The sequence below is a fragment of the Rutilus rutilus genome (genome assembly GCF_951802725.1).
Source record: "Rutilus rutilus genome assembly, chromosome: 25".
NCBI lineage: Eukaryota > Metazoa > Chordata > Actinopteri > Cypriniformes > Leuciscidae > Rutilus > Rutilus rutilus.
Window position 1 is genome coordinate 20,413,415 of NC_140229.1, and position 25,031 is coordinate 20,438,445.

Sequence of the window (25,031 nt, forward strand, 5' to 3'; positions counted from 1 at the left end):
AATATGGACAATGGGGACAAAAATATATTGTGAAAGTACATAGGATTAACTAAATAAAATAGGCCATATATAGGAACCTATTTTCACAAAACATTCAAAGCAATTGTATTTTCCAAAGCAATAATAAAATGTAGCCTATTATCTAGGGATATAAGTCTCCTGAAAATGAACATACAGGCCCAATATAAATAACCAAATTCAGCTGAAAAGAACTGTCTTTTAATCAGTATAAAAATATTATATTATATTACTACAAAAGTTAATAAGTACCTTTGTCAGATGACCTCGTCCTCATCATGATGCATGTTTAATTAATTAAAAAAAAATTTTTTATTGGAAGTGTGTTTAAATAATGATGCAAGAAAGATATATTGAAAATTACTGCTTTTCCATCACACTAGAAAATATTGCTCCTTTGGGTGTTCTAAACAAAAAATTTAAAACATAATAATAATTGCAGTGTTCACAGTATACATAATACTGCATGCTATTCCAGACACTGTCACAATCACTTTTCACTACAGGATCAGGATGTGGTATGAGCTCCACCTGTTGGCAAAGATCTGTAACTGTAGCACTTCAGTTCGTAGCATCTTGTTCATGTTCAATTTTTAAATCACTGACTTTTGAAAACATCTTATATTTGAACATATCTTAAAACCCTTTCTTTGTACTTATGCGAACAAATTAATTTATTCCCTCCAAATCAGTTTAGTCTTCTAACATTTTAGGGATCATTCAGGAGTGTTTCAGAAACAGAACAGGCCTAGTATTATGACAGAAATGACAGTTAATATATATTTTGACAGTAAAATTCTTTTTTTTTTATGCAACTGGGCCATTTAGGTCATTCTTATTGTTTACAATACCATATACGTAACCCTAAACCTATTGGCCTGGTTTCACAGATCGGTCTTAAATTAAGCCAGGATTAGGCCTTAGCTCAATTAGACAAAACAATGGCACTGATGTATTAAAATATATGTCGCAAGTCGCTTTCAGTTAAAACAGCTCAAATGCATTTTTGTCTGGGGCTATCTTAAACCTTGTCTGTAAATACCAGTCATTGTTAGCTAGTTATATTATGCTGACCCATTCACTAAAATAGTCATACCAATCCAATGACAAGTATATTTTATCTTAACTGTGTAGTTAAGTATCTTGTTTGCATTTTAAAAAGATGCCAATATCAGAAAGTGTGTTCAACTGCAACAATATTGTTTATTTGCAACAAATACGCGTGTGTAAAACACACTTAATGCACAAGCACTGCACAGCCAAAAACATAAACTTCAATAACCGCAGTAAAGCAGAGCTTTGAGAGACATGTCAAGCATAACTTAAAGACACACAAGGAACACTAAACAGTGTGCTTGAGAAAACAATTCTGTAGATGTAATAAGTGTTCGTGCATCAGTCAGTTAAGAAAAAAAGCACAGCGAACTACGTCGCTATACCGACTCCTTCCTCCTCTTTACAGTCCAATTCAACTCTGCGTATCTCCTTCTGTCCTGCAGTCCGGGGAGATTATGCAGTGTGATCTTATTTGATTGATGAAGTACAGCATCTTGTCCAGCTAAAGCCAGGACCTCGACCACAAGGAACTCCAACACCCCGGTGAAAAACACTGCGCCCTCCTCATCGACTGTCTGCCTGGGCTTTGCGTCGCTGAATGTTTGCTGAAAGTGCTTGACGGGAAACACGAGACCTGCACGTGCAGACACCAGATCAGTGACGGCGGAGGCGCGCTTCCTTTTCTTCTTCATCGTCAGGGAAACACAATCTTTAACCAAAACACAGTTTGCATAAGTCATTTTGGACATATTCATTTAGTTTCATTACGTGTTCTGTAGATGTGTTACTTCCACAAACAAAGCAAAGGTATTTTGCTATGCTGCCCTCCGCAGGACCGGAATAAGTGTGTTCACGCCATGTCTTAATTACCTGGGAAGTTCGCGCTTGCTATGGTCTCATCTGGGAGTTTATGCTATAGTTTACTTCCAAACCAAGAAGGTGGAAAGTGTCCATAAAGCTATTCAACTTATAGTAACTGGAAGAGAATTAGCATTTGCCTGTTCCCTATGGAATTTTCACATTTTCACATTTCACACTGCTCTATAGTCCCGGAACACGGTAACCTTATATAGCCTATTGAAGTCATGTGAATGCCCTGCAACGTCATCAAAGAAAGACAACGACGGGGTCGCGCAGATTATATAACATAAATAAATATTGTAATTTGCTTTACTTTTAAATTCAAAATCATATAATTAGCCTATATATATACACACACACAAAACACTGTAATACATAATTAAAACATTGTATTAGTCTATTAGTTTATTACATAGACTACTTTTATTGACTGTACACGTATTTTAAGGCTGTACAGTAGGCTAACTGTCATTCAATATGAAAATACATTTTGATTTGGTTAACTATGTATAAATGTGCTCTTAATATGGTTTTAATAATTGTAGAGGTCTCATCTAGTGAGCTTTCTTTCCCATGTGCAGCTGCATAGTAAACATTCCAGAGGTAAAAAAAAAAAAAAAAATACAGTGCCTCAGCTGCTTCTCAACCCTTTTAATTTGTTTACATATTCATACAATTGACTATGGAAATGTAACATTCATCACCCTAACCATTCATAAATACTAGTTTGTAATAACAATATTTATGAATCCTCTACGTAAACTCAGAGCCGTTTAAAATCTCTTCCAATGACTCTGCTCTATGGTTAGTTCAGAGTGGTTACGCAGTGTGCATGACAGTTGGGTGACTTTCGCTCTCAACTTCCTGTGAAGTGATGTAAAGATGTTCCCTTATTCCCTATGCCGTTCGCAGTGCCCTTCGAAAGGAACATGTTCGCTCCCTTCGGATTGTAATCTCACTTAAGATGGCGATAAAACCTGAGAAGTCCACTTCGCAGTCCACTTACAGTCGAATGGAATGCACCACGAGTTTATCTGGACACTTGCCAAAGCTCGTTATGAAAACGATGCTGTAGCTGTTACACTGCACAAAGAAGCTCTTACTGTATTTACATCGTGTTTGCATTGTTATTTGGTGAAAGCATTTGTGAGAGTGCAGAAATTGCGTTGCAATGTGATCCCATCACTTCATTCACGTGATCAACTGTCAACTGTCTGTCATCTGCTCAGTGTTCATCACTGCAACCTTTCATGTGATGAGAATACATCTAAATATAACTATAATCAACACTTTTCACGATTCGTTAATCTTGATAGCAGTGATAATAAAAACGTAGGTCTAGTAAAAGATTTTGAGAGAGAGAGAGAGAGTTCCACATGTAATACTAGCTATTTCATATGCAAACATGTCAGCCAATCACAGCAGTGGGCGTTTACACTGAAGTCTCACACAGACACGCCCCTTCAAACAGAGCGTTCAAATCAGAGGCTAAAATCAGGCTAGGAAAAATGCCTTTTATTTCTAAATTATGACTATTTTTGATGTAAAAACCATACTAACATTATAAGGGCACCCCAGGAAACATTATAAAATAATAAAATAAACAGGGCCATGCACAGACATTTTGGGGGCAAGTGCTCAAGTGAAAAAAAGGCACACCCACGGACCGTTGGCTGAACATCTCATATATGACAAAAAAAATTGGAAACACTTCAGGAGATTCGTCATCTGATTGGTTGAATTCTACAGGATTTTGCATTTATTAACGGTGACCCCCTTATCAAAGAAGCAAGCCATTGTGTTTACAACTGTCACAATGAGCGCTTATCAGGATCAGCTAAATGCTGGATTTTCAAAAGTATGTGAAGTATGTAAAGTTTGCAGTATAGACTTTAAAATACATCAAAGAGTTTTACACTGTCTGTTATTGTAGAGACATCGACTTTACAATTTCACACCCCTAAACATGATGCAGAACAAATTGAACTGTGATTGGTTGTTTACATGTCAGTCAGACAGCCTCTGGTCGGTCCTTGGCCAGTGAAAGCTGCTATGGAGTCCAGACATTCTGCCGTCAGTCTGAAGGTCTGGCAATGCGCGACATCGGCTGCGTCTGAAAACTAAAAAAATGCTGCCTTCGGAGGATGCATTCCAAGGTAGGAAGGCATCAAAGTACGTCTGAAACAATGTTAGCTTCCCTTCTTGTCTCCTGAGATACTTTCATATCTATTTTTTGAAGGCAGCATTGATGTATCCTTCACTGATATCCCACAGTCCTGTGCTTTCCATACTGTGACAGCTGAGCAAAAAAATAAATAAACATGACGTCTGAAAGTTTTGGCGGTCAGTTTTTGAGTAAATGTATGTTTTTGACCAACTTTTCCCACTTTTGATGTCATTTTTAGTGAGAAAATACTATAGTAGTAATTAAATATCCCCTTAGATATCACCAAATCTCTCTCTATTTTACTGTAGATCATTGAACTGTTATGCTGCCTTCATGTGCAAACACTGCCTGCAAAGCCCCCCGACTTCGAATGCCATTTAATAGGCTGCGCATGCTAGCCATTATTTAAATAGCAGTTCTGCTTAGCCCCCAACAGTTGCCTATATAACAATTTAACTAAAGCTCAAACAATAATCAGAGGTTATGGCAAGTACTAAGAAATAATGCCGGAGTGCCTCAATAGTATTTTGATCTAGCCCCCTAAATTTAAAGGGTTAGTTCACCCAAAAATGAAAATTCTGTCATTAATTACTCACCCTCATGTCGTTCCAAACCCGTAAGACTTTTTTTTATCTTCGGAACACAAATTAAGATATTTTTGATGAAATCCGATTGGGGGGCTCCATTGACAGCTATTTAAATAACACTTTGAAGGCCCAGAAAGGTTGGAAAAACATTGTTAAATTAGTCCATGCGACTACAGTGGTTCAACTAGTGTTGTCACGATACCAAAATTATTGTTTCGATACCGATACCAAGTCAAGTATTGCGATTTCGATACTTTTTCGATACTTTTCCTGAAAAGGGAGAAACACTCTCAAATATCATTGCTGTGCTTTATTTTAAAACCGGGACAACATTCTAATCATATAACACACTAATAAATGAACATATGAACAGCAGATATATTAAACATTTGAACAAAATATGAAATATCAAAATATCAAAAATAAATTAGAGCAATGACATTCAAGGTAAAAAAATTATAAATTTTGCAGCATTATCTCATTTATCATAAGAAACATAAGAGCTTTATCTTGATTCTGAACTTTGAATAAAAATATGAACAGCGATTATATTAAACAATGTTTAATATTGGTAACATATGATAAGCCTCATTGGTGATATATTTGACATGTGGGGAGAGAGTTGTGGAAGGCCTATACTTCATGTTAAACATAAATATATAGCAGCAAAGACAACGTCGGCAGTGTTGACGGCAAAATAGGCTACAGAATAATTCGTTCTGTATTGAGAGGTGCAATATTTGAAAATCGATAATATTTTTTTAAATTACATTTATATGTATTTATGTCAAAACTTTCAAACATCAAAATGTCATTTATTAATATGTATTCGTGTTAAAATGACATAGAAACATCTTTTCCTATTCTATTTTGCCTGGGAGCGCTTCCAACACGCTTGCGTGAGGCGTGAAAAATAGGCGTCGGTTCTATTTCTAGCATGCACGCGTTTTCCGCGCGTCTCAAGCTGCGCCCAGACGCGTGTGTCACGCAGGCAGTTAACATGGGAGCCGAAATAAAAACGGACACAACACGCAGCCAGTGTGTCGCAGGCCTTACAAATCTGGAACGCGGTCATTCTTAGAAGTATCGATACTAATAAATTAAGGAATCGTGACGTTTTAATTTCCGATTTACTTTTGAAGTATCGGTGCACCGTGCAACAGAGCAAGGTAGGCAACGTACTTCCATATGTCACTCCTCGCGTCATTTTTTTCTACGAGTCGTGGACCACTTGTGCTCGCACATGCAGCCATCTCGCTGTAGTGTTTTGTCACATGACACTGACAGCGGCAGGTTCTTTGCTGCGTGCGTCAGGAAAAAAACTCAGACGTCCATGGGAGGCTTTTTTTTTTTTTTTTAAGTATCGGTACACCGTGCAACACTAGGTTCAACCTTAATTTTATGAATACTTTTTGTGCGGCAAAAAATAAAAAAACTAAGACTTTATTCAACAATTTCTTCTCTTCCGTATCAGTCTCCGACGCGCGCTCACGAGAGCACCACGACGTATGCGTGTGGAAAGCCGGGATCCTCTGTTATACAGCAAGATACATGTGTCGTCTCATTTTCTGAATTATCCAAACTTTCAAGAAATGGCATGACAATATCACAATTGATGCAGCACACACTCTCCTGTTCAGTAGGCATCGCTTGACACTGATGACATCTACACCACCATCTCACCATTGTTCTCTGTCTTTCAGAAGCTTGTGGCTGTGGTTGTGTTGCAGCCTCTTCTATCTCTTTTAGTTCGTTCTCTGTATATTCTGGTTCGAATAAGTAAGGTTGTGCAAAAAAAAAATACAATTCACCTTCTGTGTCGAAATCGGCAGACATAGTTATGAACTGTTTTATGTTGAGCGTGCGTCTTCCTCTGCTTGTAAACATGTCAGAACTCCAGCTCCTGCATCATCACCACACATGCAGGCGTCGTGGTGCTCACTGAAGAGAAGAAATTGTTGAATAAAGTCGTTTTTTTTGGTGCACAAAAAGTATTCTCGTCGCAGGTTGAACCGCTGTAGTCAAACTGAACCACTGTAGTCACATGGACTATTTTAACGATGTCTTTCATACCTTTCTGGGCCTTCAAAGTGTTCATAAAAAAAACTGTCAATGGAGCCCCCCCTGAGCCATCAGATTTCATCAAAAATATCTTAATTTGTGTTACGAAAGTTGAACGAAGGTCTTACAGGTTTGGAACGACATGAGGGTGAGCAATTAATGACAGAATTTACATTTTTGGGTGAACTATCCCTTTAATAATATAACTATTTCAGTTAAACTGAAACAGTAACCAGAGATTATGGCTAGTACTAATAATGCCGCCCCAATGCTTGCTATGATTTTAATAGTATTTTTATCTAGCCCCCTATAGTGAATGTGACTGCATAACAACTTAACTAAAGTCGACTGGTCAGAAATCTAGATTTCCACCTGATGTGCCCCATGCTCCATTTAATCTGAGATCTTAACCTTGCATGCAGATTTGCGGTAACAATGGATATACAACATAATCTACTAGAGTTAATCATTTCAGAGTAAAGGTCCTTCGGCGTACGAAATTATAATATTACGCGTAGGGATTACTACGCACGTTAAAAAACAAATACGACCTCACATTGTGCCAAATCTGCCAATCACGTTTTCACTCTGCCTCCGAAACTTTCATCCGTCATAAAAAAATTCAGATCAGGTTCGATTTTCTGCGTTTTTTGCATCCGTAGCAAGCATTTTGAGAGGTGTTTTGACAATAGCTTGTTTGCATATGACGTCACCTCACTGCGTTGCCATGGCGCGAAATGCAGATGGAGGGCAGGAAGTGATTTGCTACATTTAGAACCACTATAACAAACTCAAAATGCCTATGTTTTGCGTCGTTTATGGTTGCTCAAATCGATGAAACCACGAGGAGTTTTTATCGAGTACCAAAAGTTGTTGTTCATAAGAGGGAAAAAGGCAAGAAATTGACCGAAAAACGCCGGAAAAAAATGGCTTGCAAACCTACGTCGGAAAATGCCTGTGTGTGCAGTGATCACTTTGTCAAAGGTGAATTAACTTATGTGGCTATGTTTGTGTAACGTACCAGTTTCTGAACTTTGTAAAGTCAAAGTAATTGTTTCTTCTTTTCTTTGAGTTTGTAAGTTACCCCTGTAACTGAAGACAAACTCGTAACGTTACAGGCAAAATCTTTCAATTCAGTTGAAAAATCACTCCTCTTCATAACGTAAGGATCACGTCCAACATATGTTTCGATTTTTTTGTTGTATATTTCTCTTGTAATAGCGTCAAAAGTAGTCCAGTACGGACTTTCCGCCATCTCGTCCATTCCGCTCTTCACTTCCTGCCCTCCGTCTGAATTTCGCGCGTCATCACAATCACGTGACTGCAAACCACCCACCGAATAATGAATACGAAAAAACGCATACGAACATTTCTGACTGCAAGAACCTTAAGTCAGAAAAAATTAAAATGTAACAATTCATTATTAGTCAGGTAAATGTATCATGCCAAGGAAAATATTATCAATACATAGGCCTAATATCAATTGCTCTGAAGTAAAGAGTAAAAGATGCATACCTTTTGCATAAAGATGCATAGAACAAGAAAGAGGGAGATTTGAAGAAAAAGACTGCAGAAATAGAGATACAAAAGAACAGTGTTGAAGCTACTGTATTTTGCTACCCTTTAGGAAAAGTAGTGAGCTACACTACAAGTTACTATCAAAAAGTAGCTAGCTACGTTGAACCTACTTTAGATTTTTTAGAACGACGTATATTATAAATAACTGAATAAGTGTCTGAGGAATGTTTTAAGTAAAATATGTAGTGTTTAAACCAATGCAATATAATTATGATTTCAAAGAGGATTGTTTTATTTTACACACTACTCAAATATCTCAGACTGTCTGTCAAAGTCAAAGCGCAAAATTGCAACAAATGACATTGCAAGAACAAAATAGCCTACATCCAATGAAAATATAGAAATATATAGGCTAAGTCTACTATTATAATACAACTGCGCTACAACATAATGGAATGTTGCAGAGTATATACATTTTCACTTTACACTAAGGTTGTTAAATGACAATACTTGTCTTAATTTCTTCACTTGAAAGGATTGGAAACACTTGAGCATTTGTTTTGGCGGAAAACTGTGACGAGACCTTTAGGTTTCTATGGCTTCGTCTACATTAATCCGGATACATTTGATAACTGGGTTTTTGTTTAAAAACGCTCTCCGTCCACACTAGCTTTTTCAGGTGTTTCAGTGTGGATGAGAAACTTTTGGAAAACGCCTGAAAACGCTAAATTCACCTTTAATGCACATGCGTAAAACCTCACAAAAGCTCACTGAGATGATACAGACAAAAACAAAAAACAAAAAAAAATGTATCGTGCAATTCTTCTGATAGGATAATCTAAATATCTCATCATTCACTGATCGTCCAGGTCACACTCACTCATCATTATACGTTTGGTTTAAAACGCTAAAACTGCTCAAGTTTTTCGGCAGGACAGCAAATGCGAGAGAATATTCTGTCATGTTTGCAGGACTGTGATATTAAGAGTGTGCAAAGTAACAGGGTTTTAGCAACTGTGTAAAAGTGAACAGCACGTAACAGGCACAATACCGGTATAAACATGAACATCTATTGGTACAATATGCGTCACGTGACTAAAGTTACGTCATCGTTTTAAATACCTCCAGTTTCACAGTGACACTACAACGTGGAAACAGTGTTTTCAAATTTATCCACTTTGGAGATTGTTTTCAAAAAGCTTCGTTTTTATTAATAAAAACGGCGTCTCAGTGTGGACGGAAGACCAAACCGGAGAGAAAAAGATGAAAAAGATATGTTTTCAAATGAAAACATATTAGTGTGGACAAGGCCTATGACATTAAAAATGCTTTTATATTATAAATCGAGTGAAATGCTGTAATTATCTGGCTGCCCACACAAATGTTGGAAGTTATGTGAACGTTAAACAGCATTACTGGCATTTGAAAAATGCACGTTAAACTCACAGCACATGCAGTGATGGAGCTCGCAGAATTTACTGTGAAAGAAGAACGCGAATCACAAGCAGCAAAACCGGTTTGCAACAAATCTATACACCAATTTAATTAGATCAAAGCCTTTGTCGTGTGATTAGCGCACTAATTAGCTTAAGCTACATCGCAATTTAATTTTCTGTTCGACTGACTACCCAGCTAACAATGACCTGGCGGTCCACCAGCGTTTTTTTCAATTATAATTGACAAACAAAACGATGGCGCAAACGTTAGTGGTCTTTTATGTTCATTACCAAACTGGCGGACAGACCATGACTGGTCATTGTAATTAAATCAGAAATAGTTTGATGTAGAGAGCAATAAAGCAGAATAATTAATACTCTTAAAATGGCTATTATTCACATGTATGTGAAGGACAGCGGAGCATGGAGCCGATCCGCAGCCGTTCCGCAGTTGGTGGAAATCCGGGGTAAGCCGCAAGATGCATGATTAAACAACAGGTGGCGGTAATGCACAAATTAAGTTTGTAATATAGTAAGAAGAAGCTACGCTGCTTCAGTGCATCGCAGGCTCGACAAAACGCAATGTAGATTTTGCTCGCGCTACACCTCTAACGTTACTTGCTCCAAAAAGTAGTTAGCTACTGGAAAAGCTACACTGTTTAACCCTTTCACACGTAAGTTTAAAATATTCTGACTGACCCTCCAGCGTGAGTTTTTCAAGGCGACCGTTATTTAGAACGTGTCACTTTATGGTTTCCATGCTGACGCCTCATTGCTCGTCATGTGACACACCGCAGCAACAACAGAGCTGAATGAATGATGATCTGCTTTTATGTCATTTTTCATTCAAAATATTCACAAATTTGTTGGCTATGGCATGAAATATCTGATATTCCGATTGTCAAATATATGCAAGTGGAAGTGTTTTACACTTTTTTGGTTACACTTTATTTTAAGGTGTCATTGTTACATTGTAATTATATTTATATTTAATTATACTGAGTCATATTAAACAACTACACACTTAGTTGTTAGGGTTAGGGTAGGATTAGGATTTGGTTGAGGGTTAGTTGCATGTAATTATGCGTAATTTACTGTTATAACTATGGTAAGTACATGTAACATATGTAACAAGGACACTGTAAAATAAAGTGTTACCCTTTTGTTTGTGCTTGTCATTCATACATGCTGTGAATGCTGTGTTTAGCTCATTCTTTGTGCATTCGCCTCGCATGCGGGGGAATCGGGGTTCGAGGCCGCCTTGGAGCAGGGCGGTTAGGATTGGAGTGTGAGTTTTGGATGCAGAGCAATGAAGAGAGGGGTGTGTTTGTTTGAGTAGATTTCAAATATCAAAAATGTCGGTTTTTGAAATATCGCTTACCCCACCTTTAAACCATATAGATTTTGGGGTAAATTTCAGATGGTTTCAGCATGTGGAGAAAAGAGATGGGGGAAGAGGGGGTGAAGGGGAAAGAAATGTAAATTAAGACAATACTGAGGTGATTGATTATGATTGAACATGTTTATTTCCAGAAAGGTCCTTTGTTTCCTCAGTGAGCATAGAGCCCTTTCTGGGACTAGTCTTACATGTTTAAAAACAGTCAATTCATATAATCAACTTATTGCTTATTGAACAGGGGCCTGTTTCAGAAAGGAGGTTACGTGAAAACTCTGAGTATGTTAACCCTGAAATGAGGGAAACTCTGAGTTTTCTGTTTCAGAATGGGAGGTATGTTAAACCTGAGAAAGCAGAGTAAGTCAAGCCCGTTTCTGAAAGAGAGGTAACTTATACTCAGAGTCAGTTACCATGGTAACTTACTCTGTGAACCTAACCTGGTCGGGAGCAGGTTTTCTTCGGTAAACCCAGAGTTTCTATTGGTCTCCTCCCCTTTTTTAAAGAGGAAGTAGTGTTTAAACACCTCATTCATTCTTTCAGTACATTTTTATTAATAAAATTAATCTTTTATTAATAAATTAAATATTGCTATTTTTACTGGGTTTTTTTTTTTTTGTAAATAAGATGAAGTCTATATAACTCCTTACCTGGCAATTGAAAATACAGTAGTAGATTAGAGTTACATAATGTAGTTCTAAACAAATTCTACAGAATTAAACTGTGGCATTTACTGAGAATCACTGAACTGTGTTGATCTGTGCAGCAGAAGTTGATGGACCATCCTCCTGCTGTTCTTCCACACTCTTGGGGCAGGGGGAGAGATAAGAATACCCATTTATACTTAGATTTAAACTTTGATTCTATAGGCTACTCCACATAAATATGTGAAAAAATCTGAATGTGTAGATTGTTTGATGTGTAGACACTGTAGGCTTCTCTGTGGCAGCAGAAACTCTTTATCCCCATCGTCCTGGAGCGTTTGGTCGAGTATAGCCTACACTTTATAACACTATTTGTCATAATGGTGTATTGAGTAGGTTACAACTGCCTGGGGTTCTGTTGGGACAGGAGGCTCCAACAGACAGATATTACCATCAGAATCTGTTGGGACCAACAAAAACCCAAACCAAAGTAAAATAAATTGAAATATCAAAAATAGCCTATATAAAAAAATAACACACCTCTTACATTTTATGAGGCCCTTGGACCTTCGGGAGTGACTGGCTCTGAAGTCCCTCCAGGAATTCCCTCAGCAAATGCTGCTGCACTGCTACACTGGATGCTATTTAGTTATTTATGTCAAATGTAAAGTCAGGTAGCCTACACCCATGATATGCTCAAGCCTTACTTGATTGAATTATGTTTTCATATTTAATTTTCAGCTGCTGCCATGTTCTTTTAATACCTGCAGGATTGCACCTACATGAACATTAAAATTAGGTTGAATAACACACTGTTCTTTCACCTCTGATATTATAACAGTTGGGTAAGTTACTTGTATTACTAACTACAAATGACATCTTCAACAGTGTAATTAGATTAATGTCTACTTATTACTAATTACTAAATCCCATGTCAACCTCAACCATTTCAACATTACAAGGAGAGACAAGAAACTGCACTTTTAATGCTTTCAAATAAACAATTGCATGAATTATTCTTGAATTGACCAAAGTGTGTAGAGGGAGAAGGTTACATAAAAAATATACCTTTTAAAAATGTATGTTAAATATACAGAATTGTTCTATAGTCTAATGCAATTACATCAGATTTTACTTTAAATTACAGAAGAATTAAGAGTAATCCCTTTAATTAAATTGCAGTATTTAGATTACTTGGTAATTAATTACACCCAACACTGTATAACTAATTAAAATGTAAAGGTGAGAATATGCAGACCTCTTTTTGTCTGGCGCTGTTGCCATGGTGACTCATAATATCTGCGCTCCATTGATAATGGCTTTTTATAGTTGTGGTGCACGCGCTTAACTCAGAGTAGGTCAACTCAAGAGTTGATTGAACTGACTAATTTCAGCTGTTCTGTAACCGAAAACTCAGAGTTTCCCATCTCAGGGTAAGTCAACTCAGAGTTCAAGTTTTAACTCAGAGTTGGTTGAACCTCCTTTCTGAAACAGGCCCCTGGTGTATAAAATGAATATCACATTTGTATAGTGCTGATATTTGAGAAAATAGCACTCTTGCTCATGCAATAGCCAATTGCTTAACTGTATTATGTTATAAATACTATATACAAGAACTCATTCAAGGGCAATTCATATCTCAAATTTTGGGGGCATTTTATTAATTTTGGTGGCATTTCTGACCTTGCACAATGTTATTTTGTCAACACCAGACTAGCGTGTTTGTTATTGCTTAATGGATGGCTATTGCGTAATAAGGTGTATTGAGATGTTTTGATAGTGGTTTAATTTAGTGATGACAAACAGTGCCGAAGTTTAGGACAAGCATGATTGTTACCTCACTGTGTTGTTGGGCACATGCTTATTTGTGAATTGGTGCCATGGGCCAAATTAAAACAAAAACAAACAAAAAAGTCTTGCAAAAAGCGCACTTATCTAATCAGAGGCCAAAAGGGCCGGTGTTTGAGCACCACTTCGAGTCTATCTGTTCACGTGCCTAATATTTTCCCTTTTGGTTGTGTATTCACACTCACAATTTAGAAAGTAGAACGAGCCCAATAATTAATTAATATATGAAGATTTTAATTATATTATTTTTTTTTTTTACTTTGCTAAAAGCATGCACATAAATAACTGTCACAGAATGGACTACAGAATATTTTTGTTGCAATCTGACAACAAAAATAACATTTATCATCATGCGGTGCATTAGCGATTACATCAATGTTCCTACATTATTAATCATTTTGCTTTTAAACAATTCAAAATTCCAACATTAAGTATAACTGAAGAACCCTTCATTTTGCATAGCTAACATAGTCATAGTCATCTTATTAATAAAAAACAACAGAAACAACTACTTTAGAAATCACAGTAAGAAAGAAATCAGTGTTTTAAAAGACAATGGAAAAGTAGCAGTTTGCATTTTATAGGCTTTTTTTTTTCTTGTTATTCTTATCCGTAGGATATGTGCATTTGTACGCAACTGCATTTATAATAAATAAAAACAACAACTACATAATAGGAAAATAGTAATGCATTAAAAGTAATAGTCTCAAACAAGGAAGAGAATATGGCCAGAAAAATAGCTGGAACTGCTTATAACATTAGCACCCCGAAAAGCCTCTATCCACACACGGTCTCCCATCTGTAGGTTCAGTATCACCTTCCCTTCAGCTAATGATCGCGTATTAAGGTTGATTGTTTCAGCAGTTAGCTGTACAACATTATTTTTCTTTAAGAACACTGTGCCCAAAGTCTGAGTTCCTTTGCATGAGAACTGGAATTCATATACACCAGGAATCTGGCAGAAGAACAGCCCTGATTTTTTGTTATAATGGTTCTGTCCATTGTAAAGGACCCGACTGAACACAATCACTTTAGCAGAGGCAGGAGGGTTGGTGCCAACAAAAGCAAAGAAGGCAGAATGTTGTCCCGTAGTGTTCATGGGGGGTCCTGGGGGTCCTGGAGGTCCAGATGGGCCTGCTACACCTTGTGTACCTGGGAAAATTAAATATTAGAGAAAACGATAAAAAATCTTTAAGTGATATTGATAACATATTGAATATCTTTTTTTTATTTGCGTTAGTTTAAATCTTGGCTCTGTTGGTTTGTTCAGTTATCTGGCTTAAAAATGAAAACAATGAGCAAGGTTGGTGGCTTTGTTGAAGAAATATTTTGATTTAGATAGTTTGATCTATGACCTGCTTACCAGGTTCTCCTGGAGGTCCTCTGGGTCCCGGAGATCCTTGGATGGTCTCTGTATCTGAGGGTTAATGCATAGATGTTATATGTTTGTACTATACAGAGATTAGAAAAGTACACACATCCTTCACTCAAGAAGAAGTTTCAGGCTGGGAAATCACACTCATCCAAGGCCATCCTAGACACCAATAACAAATTCTGAAACCATGGACAACCCTATTTTTTGCATGATGGGGTGCTACTGCTAACAGATGTTAGCAGTTTAATGCTTAACTAAGCAAACAAAAGAAAAAAAAATAGTAGCATATTAACAGATGAAACTGAACTGCACTTGAAGTCTTGAACAGATCAGTAGTTTTGCTTCTACATTCCCGAGTCTCACGCATTGATTACTCTGATCAAAAGAAACCTTTTGCCGTTGGTGCCGAGCCAAATCATAGCATTTGCCAGTCAAGACTAGCCAATTCATGATTTTTTAGAGATGCCACCAAATAGAGATTAAAACTAAAGTAACGAGCCTGGTTTGAAAATGTAAGGAGAAAGTACAAATATTTGTGTCAAAATGTAAGGAGTGAAAGAAAGAAAAAGTACTGTTTTCAGAAAAATCTACTGAAGTACACTAACAAAGCATTTGTGCTTTGTTTCTTCCCATCTCTGGTACTATAAGTCTAACTGTTTGCACTAAAGTAGAATAAATCTGTTAAAAATGCAAAAGAGGACCATAACCCAAGCAACATTCTTTGAAGCATAGAAAAGGTAGAAAGAAGGATTAAACAGCTTACAAAGTTTTGGTGCAGTACATGTGCAGTCATAAAACATTGCTTGACAGTTGTGACATCCAAATGTATTAATTTATGTCACTGCACCAGTCCAGTGTACAGCAAAGAAGAAATTACTCAAGCTGTGTCCAGTCTAGAGGTTTTGCAGTGAATTAATTGCCATGTGCACAACATCAACATTCGTTCTTTGCAATTAAGAGAAAACAAACACGTCTAACCTAATTTACAATGTCTGAAATGTTGATGCCACTGTCAGCTGCAAGGTCAAATACCAAATCACAGGTGAAGCAAACCATGGTGACCATGCAAACAGATTATACAATTTCTACAATAACTGGTATGTTCCTATACTACCATAAATTAGGTACTCTACAAGCACATAGAAAAGGTAGTAAGAAGCTTAGGCAGAAATTTGCAGTCAGAGGAAGAAGATTCATGTATGACCACATAGCACATAAGCATTTAAGAGCTCTAATACTGTGGTGCCTTACCAGTTTCAATCCAAGGGTTGAGGTCTAAGGCGGGGATATCCCTACAGTTAACGAAATTGGCTGAACTGGTGAAGCGGAAAGGATCTCTGGGAACTCTGCTGATTCCAGTGTTGTCACAGATGATGCGGGCCAGCGACACAGAGGCCAGTGATGCTTTTTGTTTGGTGGTAAACACTCCTTTGTTCTCCCACCAAAACCTGAACAAGCCGTGACACCTGACGTTAACACCACTCAAACACATACTTTTGTCTCATAGATTAAATCAGGGATGTCCAATCTTGCTCCTGGAGGGCCAGTGTCCTGCAGAGTTTAGCTCCAACCTGCCACAGTGCATTTACCTGGAAGTTTCCTGAAGACCTTGATTAGTGGGTTCAGGTGTTTTTAATAAGGGTTGGAGGAGGATAGTGGCCCTCCAGGAGAGGGATTGGACACCACTAGACTAAATACACTGAAATCTTTACCTGTCACCCTCGCGAATGTGCTGGAACTGTGTAGAGATGAGGCAGGCAAAAAGAGAACCAACACGACCACCAGGAACAAAAGGCTCAGCAACACCTCCCAACCAAATGTCAATGTTCTCAGGGGTGCCATAAAGCTCAATCAGCCTGTGAGCCAATTCAGTGTTGTTCATCACCACAGCCAATTCTTGCTCATTCTGAGGTGCCGACAGTCGACAGAACTGACGCCATGCATTATAGCCTTATGAGGAACAACAAATGGATACCGGTAAGTCTTCTCTCAAAAACACATGCAGTGGTAATGCACCATGAAGCTGAGTTGGCTTCACATGGTTCAGATTAAAGGGTTCTAAGACTTGGTGTGCATGTTGAGTATGAGTCCAGAATATTTACCTGGTAATGCATGGTCACGGCCTCTTTGGATATCAAGGGAAGCCAAGTCAAAAGCAATGCGGACTGTAAATTCAAACAATCTCTCTCTAAGAGCATCCACCATCATGTGGTCCTGCGTATTCAGTTTTGCTGGCCGACCAATCAATCCACGCAGCAGAGGATCGATGCCCCCTAAGCAAAAAGCAAAGCAGAAATAAAGATGGAAAGAAGACAGATTTAAGTCTCTGTAGGTATGCTGTAACAAGCCGCACAAACACACCCTCGAATATCACCCTCCACGGCGAGAAGAAGGCCTCGAAGAGGGGAATGCCTGGAAATTCAGGATGGTTCTGGTAATTTTCATCAAGACGAAATTGGATAGGTTGGATGGCCAGGTGGCCAAAACGGAAAGCTGCAGTGGCAAAGACGTTTGAAATGGTAGGTTCCACATTTTCATTGTAACCTGGATATTGTCCAAGGTGTTTATTGTTAGCCTTAGGGCCCACAATTATCGGCACATATTCCTTAATCACCAAGATCTAAAAGAGAAAGGAGAGGTTGATCATAAATATATGTTGTACTCCGCATTTAATTGCGTGTGCTTGTGTTAACACACTTTTCATTGAGTGTCTTTACCTGGTTGTAGGCACCCACAATTTTTCTTGCCTCTTGATAGAGGGTTTCACTACTCCAGGTAGGATTGAGCACATGGAGGGCACGAGCCAATCTATTGTGCTCTCTCAAGAAAAGTGCGTGTAATGAGGTAAGACCAATGTTCTCATCAATACGAACATCTCCTACACGCATCAAGAGTTTATTAGCATTTGCAACATGGAGTTGTGCAAATTACATACATTTTAAATGCTGGATTTACCAATAACGACTATGCCTGATACTTGCATATGAAGGCATAAGATTTTCTAAGAATGAAAAAGTTACTGACCTGCAGTGAAGCAAGGCACCTCTGTTAGGGTGGTGTCATTGAGGGTTTTCCCACGCGTGGCACAGAGATTACTTTGAAAATTGGTGAAGGGCAGGTGCTCTCGTCCATTGTCCTGGAATTGATCATTGACACGTAGAAGACCACCATCATTAGTCAGGTCTCGCAGTTCCTTTGCTAGCCCATCCTCTGCTCCATAAACCTGTCCAGCATCTAGGAAAGCTGTACGAGCATTGATCTGTTCCCGAACTTTAGGGACCCTACCAAAGATCATGGCGGTTTTCCCAGAACCACAGACCGGTGATGAACGGAAGAAAGAGAGACAGGAGTCAGGAAGCAGGCGTTGATCTCCTGGAGGAGCCTGTGTTTTGACAATAAGTATAGCATGAATTATAGCCATTATACAACAACCAGAGTGGGACAATCTTTGACAGAAGGACAATCTTTGACTGACTGGAATTGGGAAGCAGGGTTCAGAGTGCTCACAGCTCTCGTCACAGTTGAGGCCACTGCTAAAGGACCTAATGCTTGGTGAGGTGGGCGCTAAAGTCAGATCGTGGTCAATCCATTGCCCAAAAGTGGAAAGCATGGAGGTAAAGTCAAGATCACTCTCTACGTCAGCATCTGCAGTGCTTACAATTCGATTAGAAACCAGTCTGACCTGAAATCAATGAGGTAGACAGAATTCAGACATTGTTAACTTATTGATGGCCTAGTTGATTGTCAAGTAGACTTCAATCCCATACACAAAAGAAATATATTTGAAATATATATTCAGTGTATATTTTGGAATATATGCAAATATTTGAAATTGGCCCAATAAATATATTTCATACTTATATTTCATATATTTTTGTTATATTTCAGAATATATTTCAATGTATTTTTTTCTGTATGGGTCCCCAAAAGTGTCAAAAATATATGTGGCATATATTCCAAATACAGTGAAATATATTCTGAAATATAACAAAAATATATGAAATATAAGTATGAAATATATTTATTGGGCCAATTTCAAATATTTGCATATATTCCAAAATATATACTGAAAATATATTTCAAATATATTTCTTTTGTGTATGGGATGAACTATTTATAATCATCTCCATCATACCATGGGCAGTGCTGCACCATTAAACAATTTGTTGGGATCCCACCCTTTGGCCTGGGAGATGTCATCCTCATAGACAGCAGGCAACCAGCTAGCAAAAGGGGTGTTGGATGCACCAAGAAGTGGGTTATTCCTGGGAATGATAAATTTAGTTGCTTAGCAAAACAAACACTAAGTCTTTGAATTAGACTACTCTGAATAAGGAGGACAAGACAGACTTGTTGTTGCAGACATTGTTGGCAGTTCGATACTTGTTTATGTGGGGTGTGGTCCTACAAGAAGGGGGCCGGACTTGAGCAGTACAGCCTGTCAGACGTGTAATCGTGTTAAGCTCGTCTTGAGTGAGCAGATCTAGGGGAAAACACATAACGACAGTTTATAACAAGAAACATCAGTCAGTGATGGATCTTTTCTGTTCTTTGCTAGTTTGGCAAAGTATTTTGTTCTCATACCTGTATCATTGATGGCCCTCTTGTGTATATGATGGGCTTTCTCACTGATCAGTCTGAGCGTTTGCCCCATGTAGTCTGCGGCTCTCACAGCCTCTCGTGTCTTTCGAGCTGGCTGTTTCAGCAGACGTAGCTTGTCGGAAGGCTTGATGGCATCTCCACGCACCCTTGCTAAACTCCTGAAAGAGGGGAGATTTATAAAAAATAAAATAGATCAATGACTGATGATGGCACAGGAATATTGAGCAATATTCTTAAAACTTTACTCACTCATCACGAGAATACTTGTAAGCAGCATCTACTATTTTCTTTGCTTCCTCAATTGAATCCAGAATGAAACGTCTCCCGGGACTCTCTTGTTCTGCTAAAAAAGAAAAGGGTATTTCATGATGATATGGCCCTAGAAAGGCTAATAATGACTAATTTTAGTGAAACCTGTCATTTATTTATTTATTTTGTAGGGTAGATGGATTTACTTCACTTAGTCTATAGATATTTACACCTGGTATTAAAACAAGTCTTTATTTTCTACAAAACGGAGCTATTGTAACAATGTTGATGTAATAAATGAATCACACCTTGACAATACAATTACAACAAGCTTTAATATAACACGCAGGAAAACTCAGAAGAATAAGGGTACACAGCTACTGGTAGAACAAGAACAGACAAAAGAACAGACATAAACTCAGTGTATAAATGCATGAGGCAAACAAAAGAGTATGATCAGGTTCACAGCTGAACAGAATAGCTAACAGCCAGGATGGAGGGGACACCCTAGAGTGGAGTCGAAGACAGGAGAAGTCATGGTGGAGATGACTTGATGGAATGTGGGGACAACCTGGGGACGACCGACGAAGATGCAGTCACTGAAGATGGAGACACTGGTAGAGCCAATAAGCTGATGAGCCTACGCAAGACCGATGGCACTGGAGAGGGCGAGGTGGAGCCGTGTCACTGAGCGTCCAAGGTGGAGCCGGCTAACCAGAGAACAGAGGCATAGCCGGTGGGACCGAGGACGATGGCAGAGCCGTGGGAGGGGGCAAAACCAGACGAAGGCGCAGGCAGGACGATATCTGACCAAGGCGGAGCCTGCTGGATGAGGGAGTCCGTGGAGCCGTATGGCCAATGGTTTCAGATGGAGTCGAGGGAGGGAGGAGTCAGGGTGGAACCAAAGCCAGGGGATCCTCTAGGCTTGGTGGAGCTGGTGGCCTGAAGACACTTGGCAGATCCTGTAAGAGGGAGAAGCAGAAGGGCTGAAGGACACTAGCGGAGGCAGGGCTGAGGAACAGGCTGTTTGAGAAGGTGGGAGAGGGAGGCTGGGCAGGTATTCTGGAGAGACAGGGGGTGCTGGAAAGACATTGAATACTGGAGTGGGAATAAGTTCTCCAAAAGGTCCATTAAGTCCTCAAAAATGTCCATAAGTTCCTCTAAAAATGTAGCAGAGGCCATAAACATCTCCTCCACAGCTGTGGGGTTGTGGGCGGGGTTTTCCTCCCAGTCTTCAAGCTCCACTAGCACTACCTTCGCACCGAGCCGCACTCTGTCAAATCGCTTGTAGATGAAGGATGGCTGGTCTCTGGCAGTACTGGAGTGGGGGTAGTGACGATGTCATCCTCCGCAGGGCAGATGGTGAGTGGTGAGGTGTTGTTTACTGGCACCCACTCCACGAATAAGGCAAAATCCTAACGAGGACCACCCCCTGAGAGGCGTGCCCGAGACCACTTCCTGAGACTGGAGAAGTAGAACACACAGAGTGAGCAGTCGAGAACTCCCAAAAAATCCCTGGTGTGTTACTCCAGGGAGCGGCCCTTCTGCTCCAGGCACAATAACTGGACAGCGGGAAAGTACATGGTGATGGAGAGAAAACAAACAAAAGAAAATGCCACAAAAATAAACACTGTTTTGGTATGTTCTTCTGTAACAATGTTGCTGTGATAAATGAATCGCACAATGACAGGAGTAAATTCGTGAGGCAAACAAAGGAGATCAGGTTCACAGCTGAGCAGAATAGCTAATCAATGAATGAGTGAATGAGGCATTTATATAGCGCTTTGTACTACTGTACACCCAAAACACTTTACAATCATGTCAGGGGTCTCTCCTCAACCACCACCAGTGTGCAGCATCCACTTGGATGATGGGACGGCAGCCACAGAACAACGGTGCCAGTGTGCTCAACACACATTGTCCATAGGTGGAGAGGAGAGAGAGTTATAGAGACAATTCAGTTGATGGGGATTATTAGGAGGCCATGATTGATAAGAGATAAGTGTCAATACTTCGGTTTAACGTCTCATCTGAAGGATGGTGCTTGTTACAGTATAGTGTCTTTGTCACTATCCTGGGGCATTAGGACCCATGCAGAGGACAGGGTCTGCACCCCCCGCTGGCCTCACTCAGAAACCAAGGAGATTAATGAGAACTCTAGTAGGCTGATAAATAGGGAAATTAATGAACAGAAACAGATCATGAACATGACAGCAATGTGCAGTAAGGGATATATATATATATATATATATATATATATATATATATATATATATTAGGGCTGTCAAAAGATTAATCGCGATTAATCGCATCCAAAATAAAAGTGCATGTGTGTGTATTGATATATACAAAATAATTATACACAGTACACACACATATATTATGTAAACACAAACTTTTATTTTGGATGCGATTAATCGCGATTAATCTTTTGACAGCCCTAATATATATGTTTTATATATCCCTTACTTCACATATATATATACATATACACAGAGCCGGCCCTAGACCTTTGGGGGCCCTATGCAAAATTTGGTTGGAGGCCCCTTTGATAATTTTAAGACCTAAAGAAAAGCAACGACTGCCTAATAACTATACGGTACATATTATTATTATATCTACTATGTTTGATGTCTAAAAGAAAAAAAAATTGTGATACCACTGACTGAGCTGAGTGGCAGTGCAAGACTGAACACACACTGAGGAACTTGCTGAATAAAAAGACTGATAAAGTGATTTTCACTGACCAAATATAATTTATTTGACAACAGAGTTTAAGAGTCACAAACTACAGCATATATATATATATATATATATATATATATATATATATAATTTAAATTAAATAGAGCAAATAGAATAACATTTAAATAAAATTTTAAATCATATAATAAATAGAACATTCAAATGTTTGAATTTTTCAAATAAACAAAACAATAACATCTAAAACACCACAAACAAGATCAATAGTAACAATAATAATAATAAAAACAATAATAAGAATAAGGTAACATTTCAATAGAACTATTCAAATCCAAACTTATTTAGTACTTATGTATTTGTGTGCGTCTCCTTGGGAAAAAGTTAGTCTATTTCTAGGTTAAAATAAAACACAGAACTTACCAACATTGTTAGCTTCTTGAGTGACATGACTGTGTTGTGAACTAGGAATATATGTGGTTGATGGAGCTGCAATGACATAAAGAAAATAATTATATATAAAGGTAGAATTAATTTTTTAAATGCAGAAGGTTATCATTTTACAACCCCTTTATACTCACCAACAGCTGGTGCTTTGTTTACTGGTAGCATGTAACTTAACATTACTTTAAAAGTGCTCCTGGACATAAGGAATAAATTAATGTTAACGTTAGCCCTTTAGTGTAGAAGCCAAACTGGGTTTATATTGCTGTTAGCAGTAAATGCTTTAACACCACATCGAATGATATAGGCATGATACTAAACCAATTTCATGCAGCAGCATGTTATTAGCATGTAAACACTGTAGCATAATTAAAGTTAATACAAGCACGATTTTGGCTAATGTTAATATGAAGCAATTCCTAACGACTTTTGTTAGTGCAGATAGGTTAACGTTATCCATACAGGTATCGGAAAATTAGGCTTACATATACCTTTATCTTCTTGTTTCTTCTCTTCTTCCAGTCTCTTCTTTTGACGTTTTTCATGGCCAGAAAGATGTTTTCTTTTCTTGTCAGACATCGTCGACGTCGGAGTCACTGTCTGACTGACTGACTGACCGACCAAGTGACAACGAGTGACATCATAGGGTCATTCAGGGTCAAGACTCGCGGTCGCGGGAAAATCGCCAATCGCCATAATAAATAAATAAATAAATAACAACTATGCTTATGATGCCAGATAAAGAGCGCTGTAGGCACATTTCTTTGTATTTATTTATTTTATGTTACTTTTGATGTGTGAATTTTTTTTATTTATTTATTTTTAACCCACTAGCTAGCAGTGACTCTAGGGGGCCCTCTGCTGGTCACGGGGCCCTTTGCAATTGCAAAGGTCGCTTAGTGGCTGGGCCGGCTCTGCATATACATATACATATATATATATATATATATATATATATATATATATATATATATATATATGAAGTAAGGGATATATAAAACATATACATATACATACATACATATACATATATGTTTTATATATCCCTTACTTAATATATATATATATATATATATATATATATATAATATGAAATTGACACTCCAGAAGACTATTGTCAAACCAGGTATGGCTTAAATGACTAAAGAGCACAAGACTGAATTTCATGCACCAAAAACATTTTAACACATGTGTTTTGATAGGATTTGATTCTTGTTAATCATTAGCTGTTTGATTTTTGATGGCATGATTGGTAAACTTACCACCCATTGAAATGGCACAACAGCACCCCACCACAAAAAGAAAATTGGGAAGATTCATCTCTGAAACACAAATTGCGACAATTAGAGAGTGAACATAAATAGATATTATGTTTATGAGAATTGCACTGTTTTGTGTATTTCAACAATTTTTTAAAGATAAATTCCTCTATATTTAAGAGAAATATATATGATAAATTAACTTAAATAAACATAAAATACTTAAATAACTTATTAAAAACTATTTTAAACTATTTTTTTCAAAAAAAAATTCTATTTTTATACTGTGCAGACATTTGCTATTTTTAAACAAAATGTAATGTTTTAAAATTTTACGTATTTTACATTTTAAGAAAAAAAAAATAATACTAACAATTCATTTAAAAAATCTGTCTAGAATAAGAAGTGTCTCTTAAATGTAACAATTATTTACTCTAAATTCCTGGCATTTGCAATCAGCATCATAGAGTTGTTTTACATAGAGTACTTTTTTTTTATTATTATTATTCCAATTAAATTGATAAGTAATTTAAAGAGTATTTTTGCATTTCTCACCTGGTGACAGGTCTCAGGCTCTCTGGTTCCGGACTCAAGGCTCAGTGTGTGTTGTACTGACTGGATGGAGCAGCCGTGCTTTATACCGTCCCTCATCCTCACTCTGCTAAGCATCAGTGAGGGAGTCGTAGGCGGGGCAACTGGTTTACTTCATTCTTCCTTTTTCACTGAAGGGCATTTACCATAGGTGGAGTTTGATTTATTATATATTTATTTGAGTCTGACACATATTTACTCTTCATTGCTTTACATTACAGG

At 38.0% G+C, this 25,031-nt stretch overlaps 1 protein-coding gene across 1 annotated transcript; it reads right to left on the bottom strand.

Annotated features, from left to right (window-relative positions):
- Window positions 1-13,804: 13,804 nt before the first annotated feature.
- Window positions 13,805-23,568, bottom strand: LOC311285379 (eosinophil peroxidase-like). The gene is made up of 16 exons (XM_084401012.1): window positions 23,451-23,568; window positions 23,097-23,155; window positions 22,939-23,004; window positions 19,816-19,909; window positions 19,549-19,724; window positions 19,315-19,447; window positions 19,100-19,229; window positions 18,440-18,646; window positions 17,989-18,346; window positions 17,682-17,842; window positions 17,326-17,584; window positions 17,067-17,237; window positions 16,677-16,914; window positions 16,216-16,412; window positions 14,953-15,006; window positions 13,805-14,741 (listed from the first exon to the last, which is right to left on the bottom strand). The coding sequence occupies exons 2-16, from the start codon at window positions 23,137-23,139 to the stop codon at window positions 14,296-14,298; spliced, it is 2,733 nt and encodes a 910-aa protein (XP_084257138.1). The 5' UTR covers window positions 23,140-23,155; window positions 23,451-23,568; the 3' UTR covers window positions 13,805-14,295.
- Between the last annotated feature and the right edge of the window lie 1,463 nt (window positions 23,569-25,031).

Bases quoted from the DNA above. Each gene is read 5' to 3' on its own strand.
- LOC311285379 (XM_084401012.1), bottom strand. From the start codon at position 23,139: ATGTTAAGTTACATGCTACCAGTAAACAAAGCACCAGCTGTTG. The intron at 19,230-19,314 runs GTCTGTCTTGTC...TATCATTCCCAG, and splicing joins AACAATGTCTGCAACAACAA to GAATAACCCACTTCTTGGTG. The intron at 14,742-14,952 runs GTAAGCAGGTCA...TAATTTTCCCAG, and splicing joins AGGACCTCCAGGAGAACCTG to GTACACAAGGTGTAGCAGGC.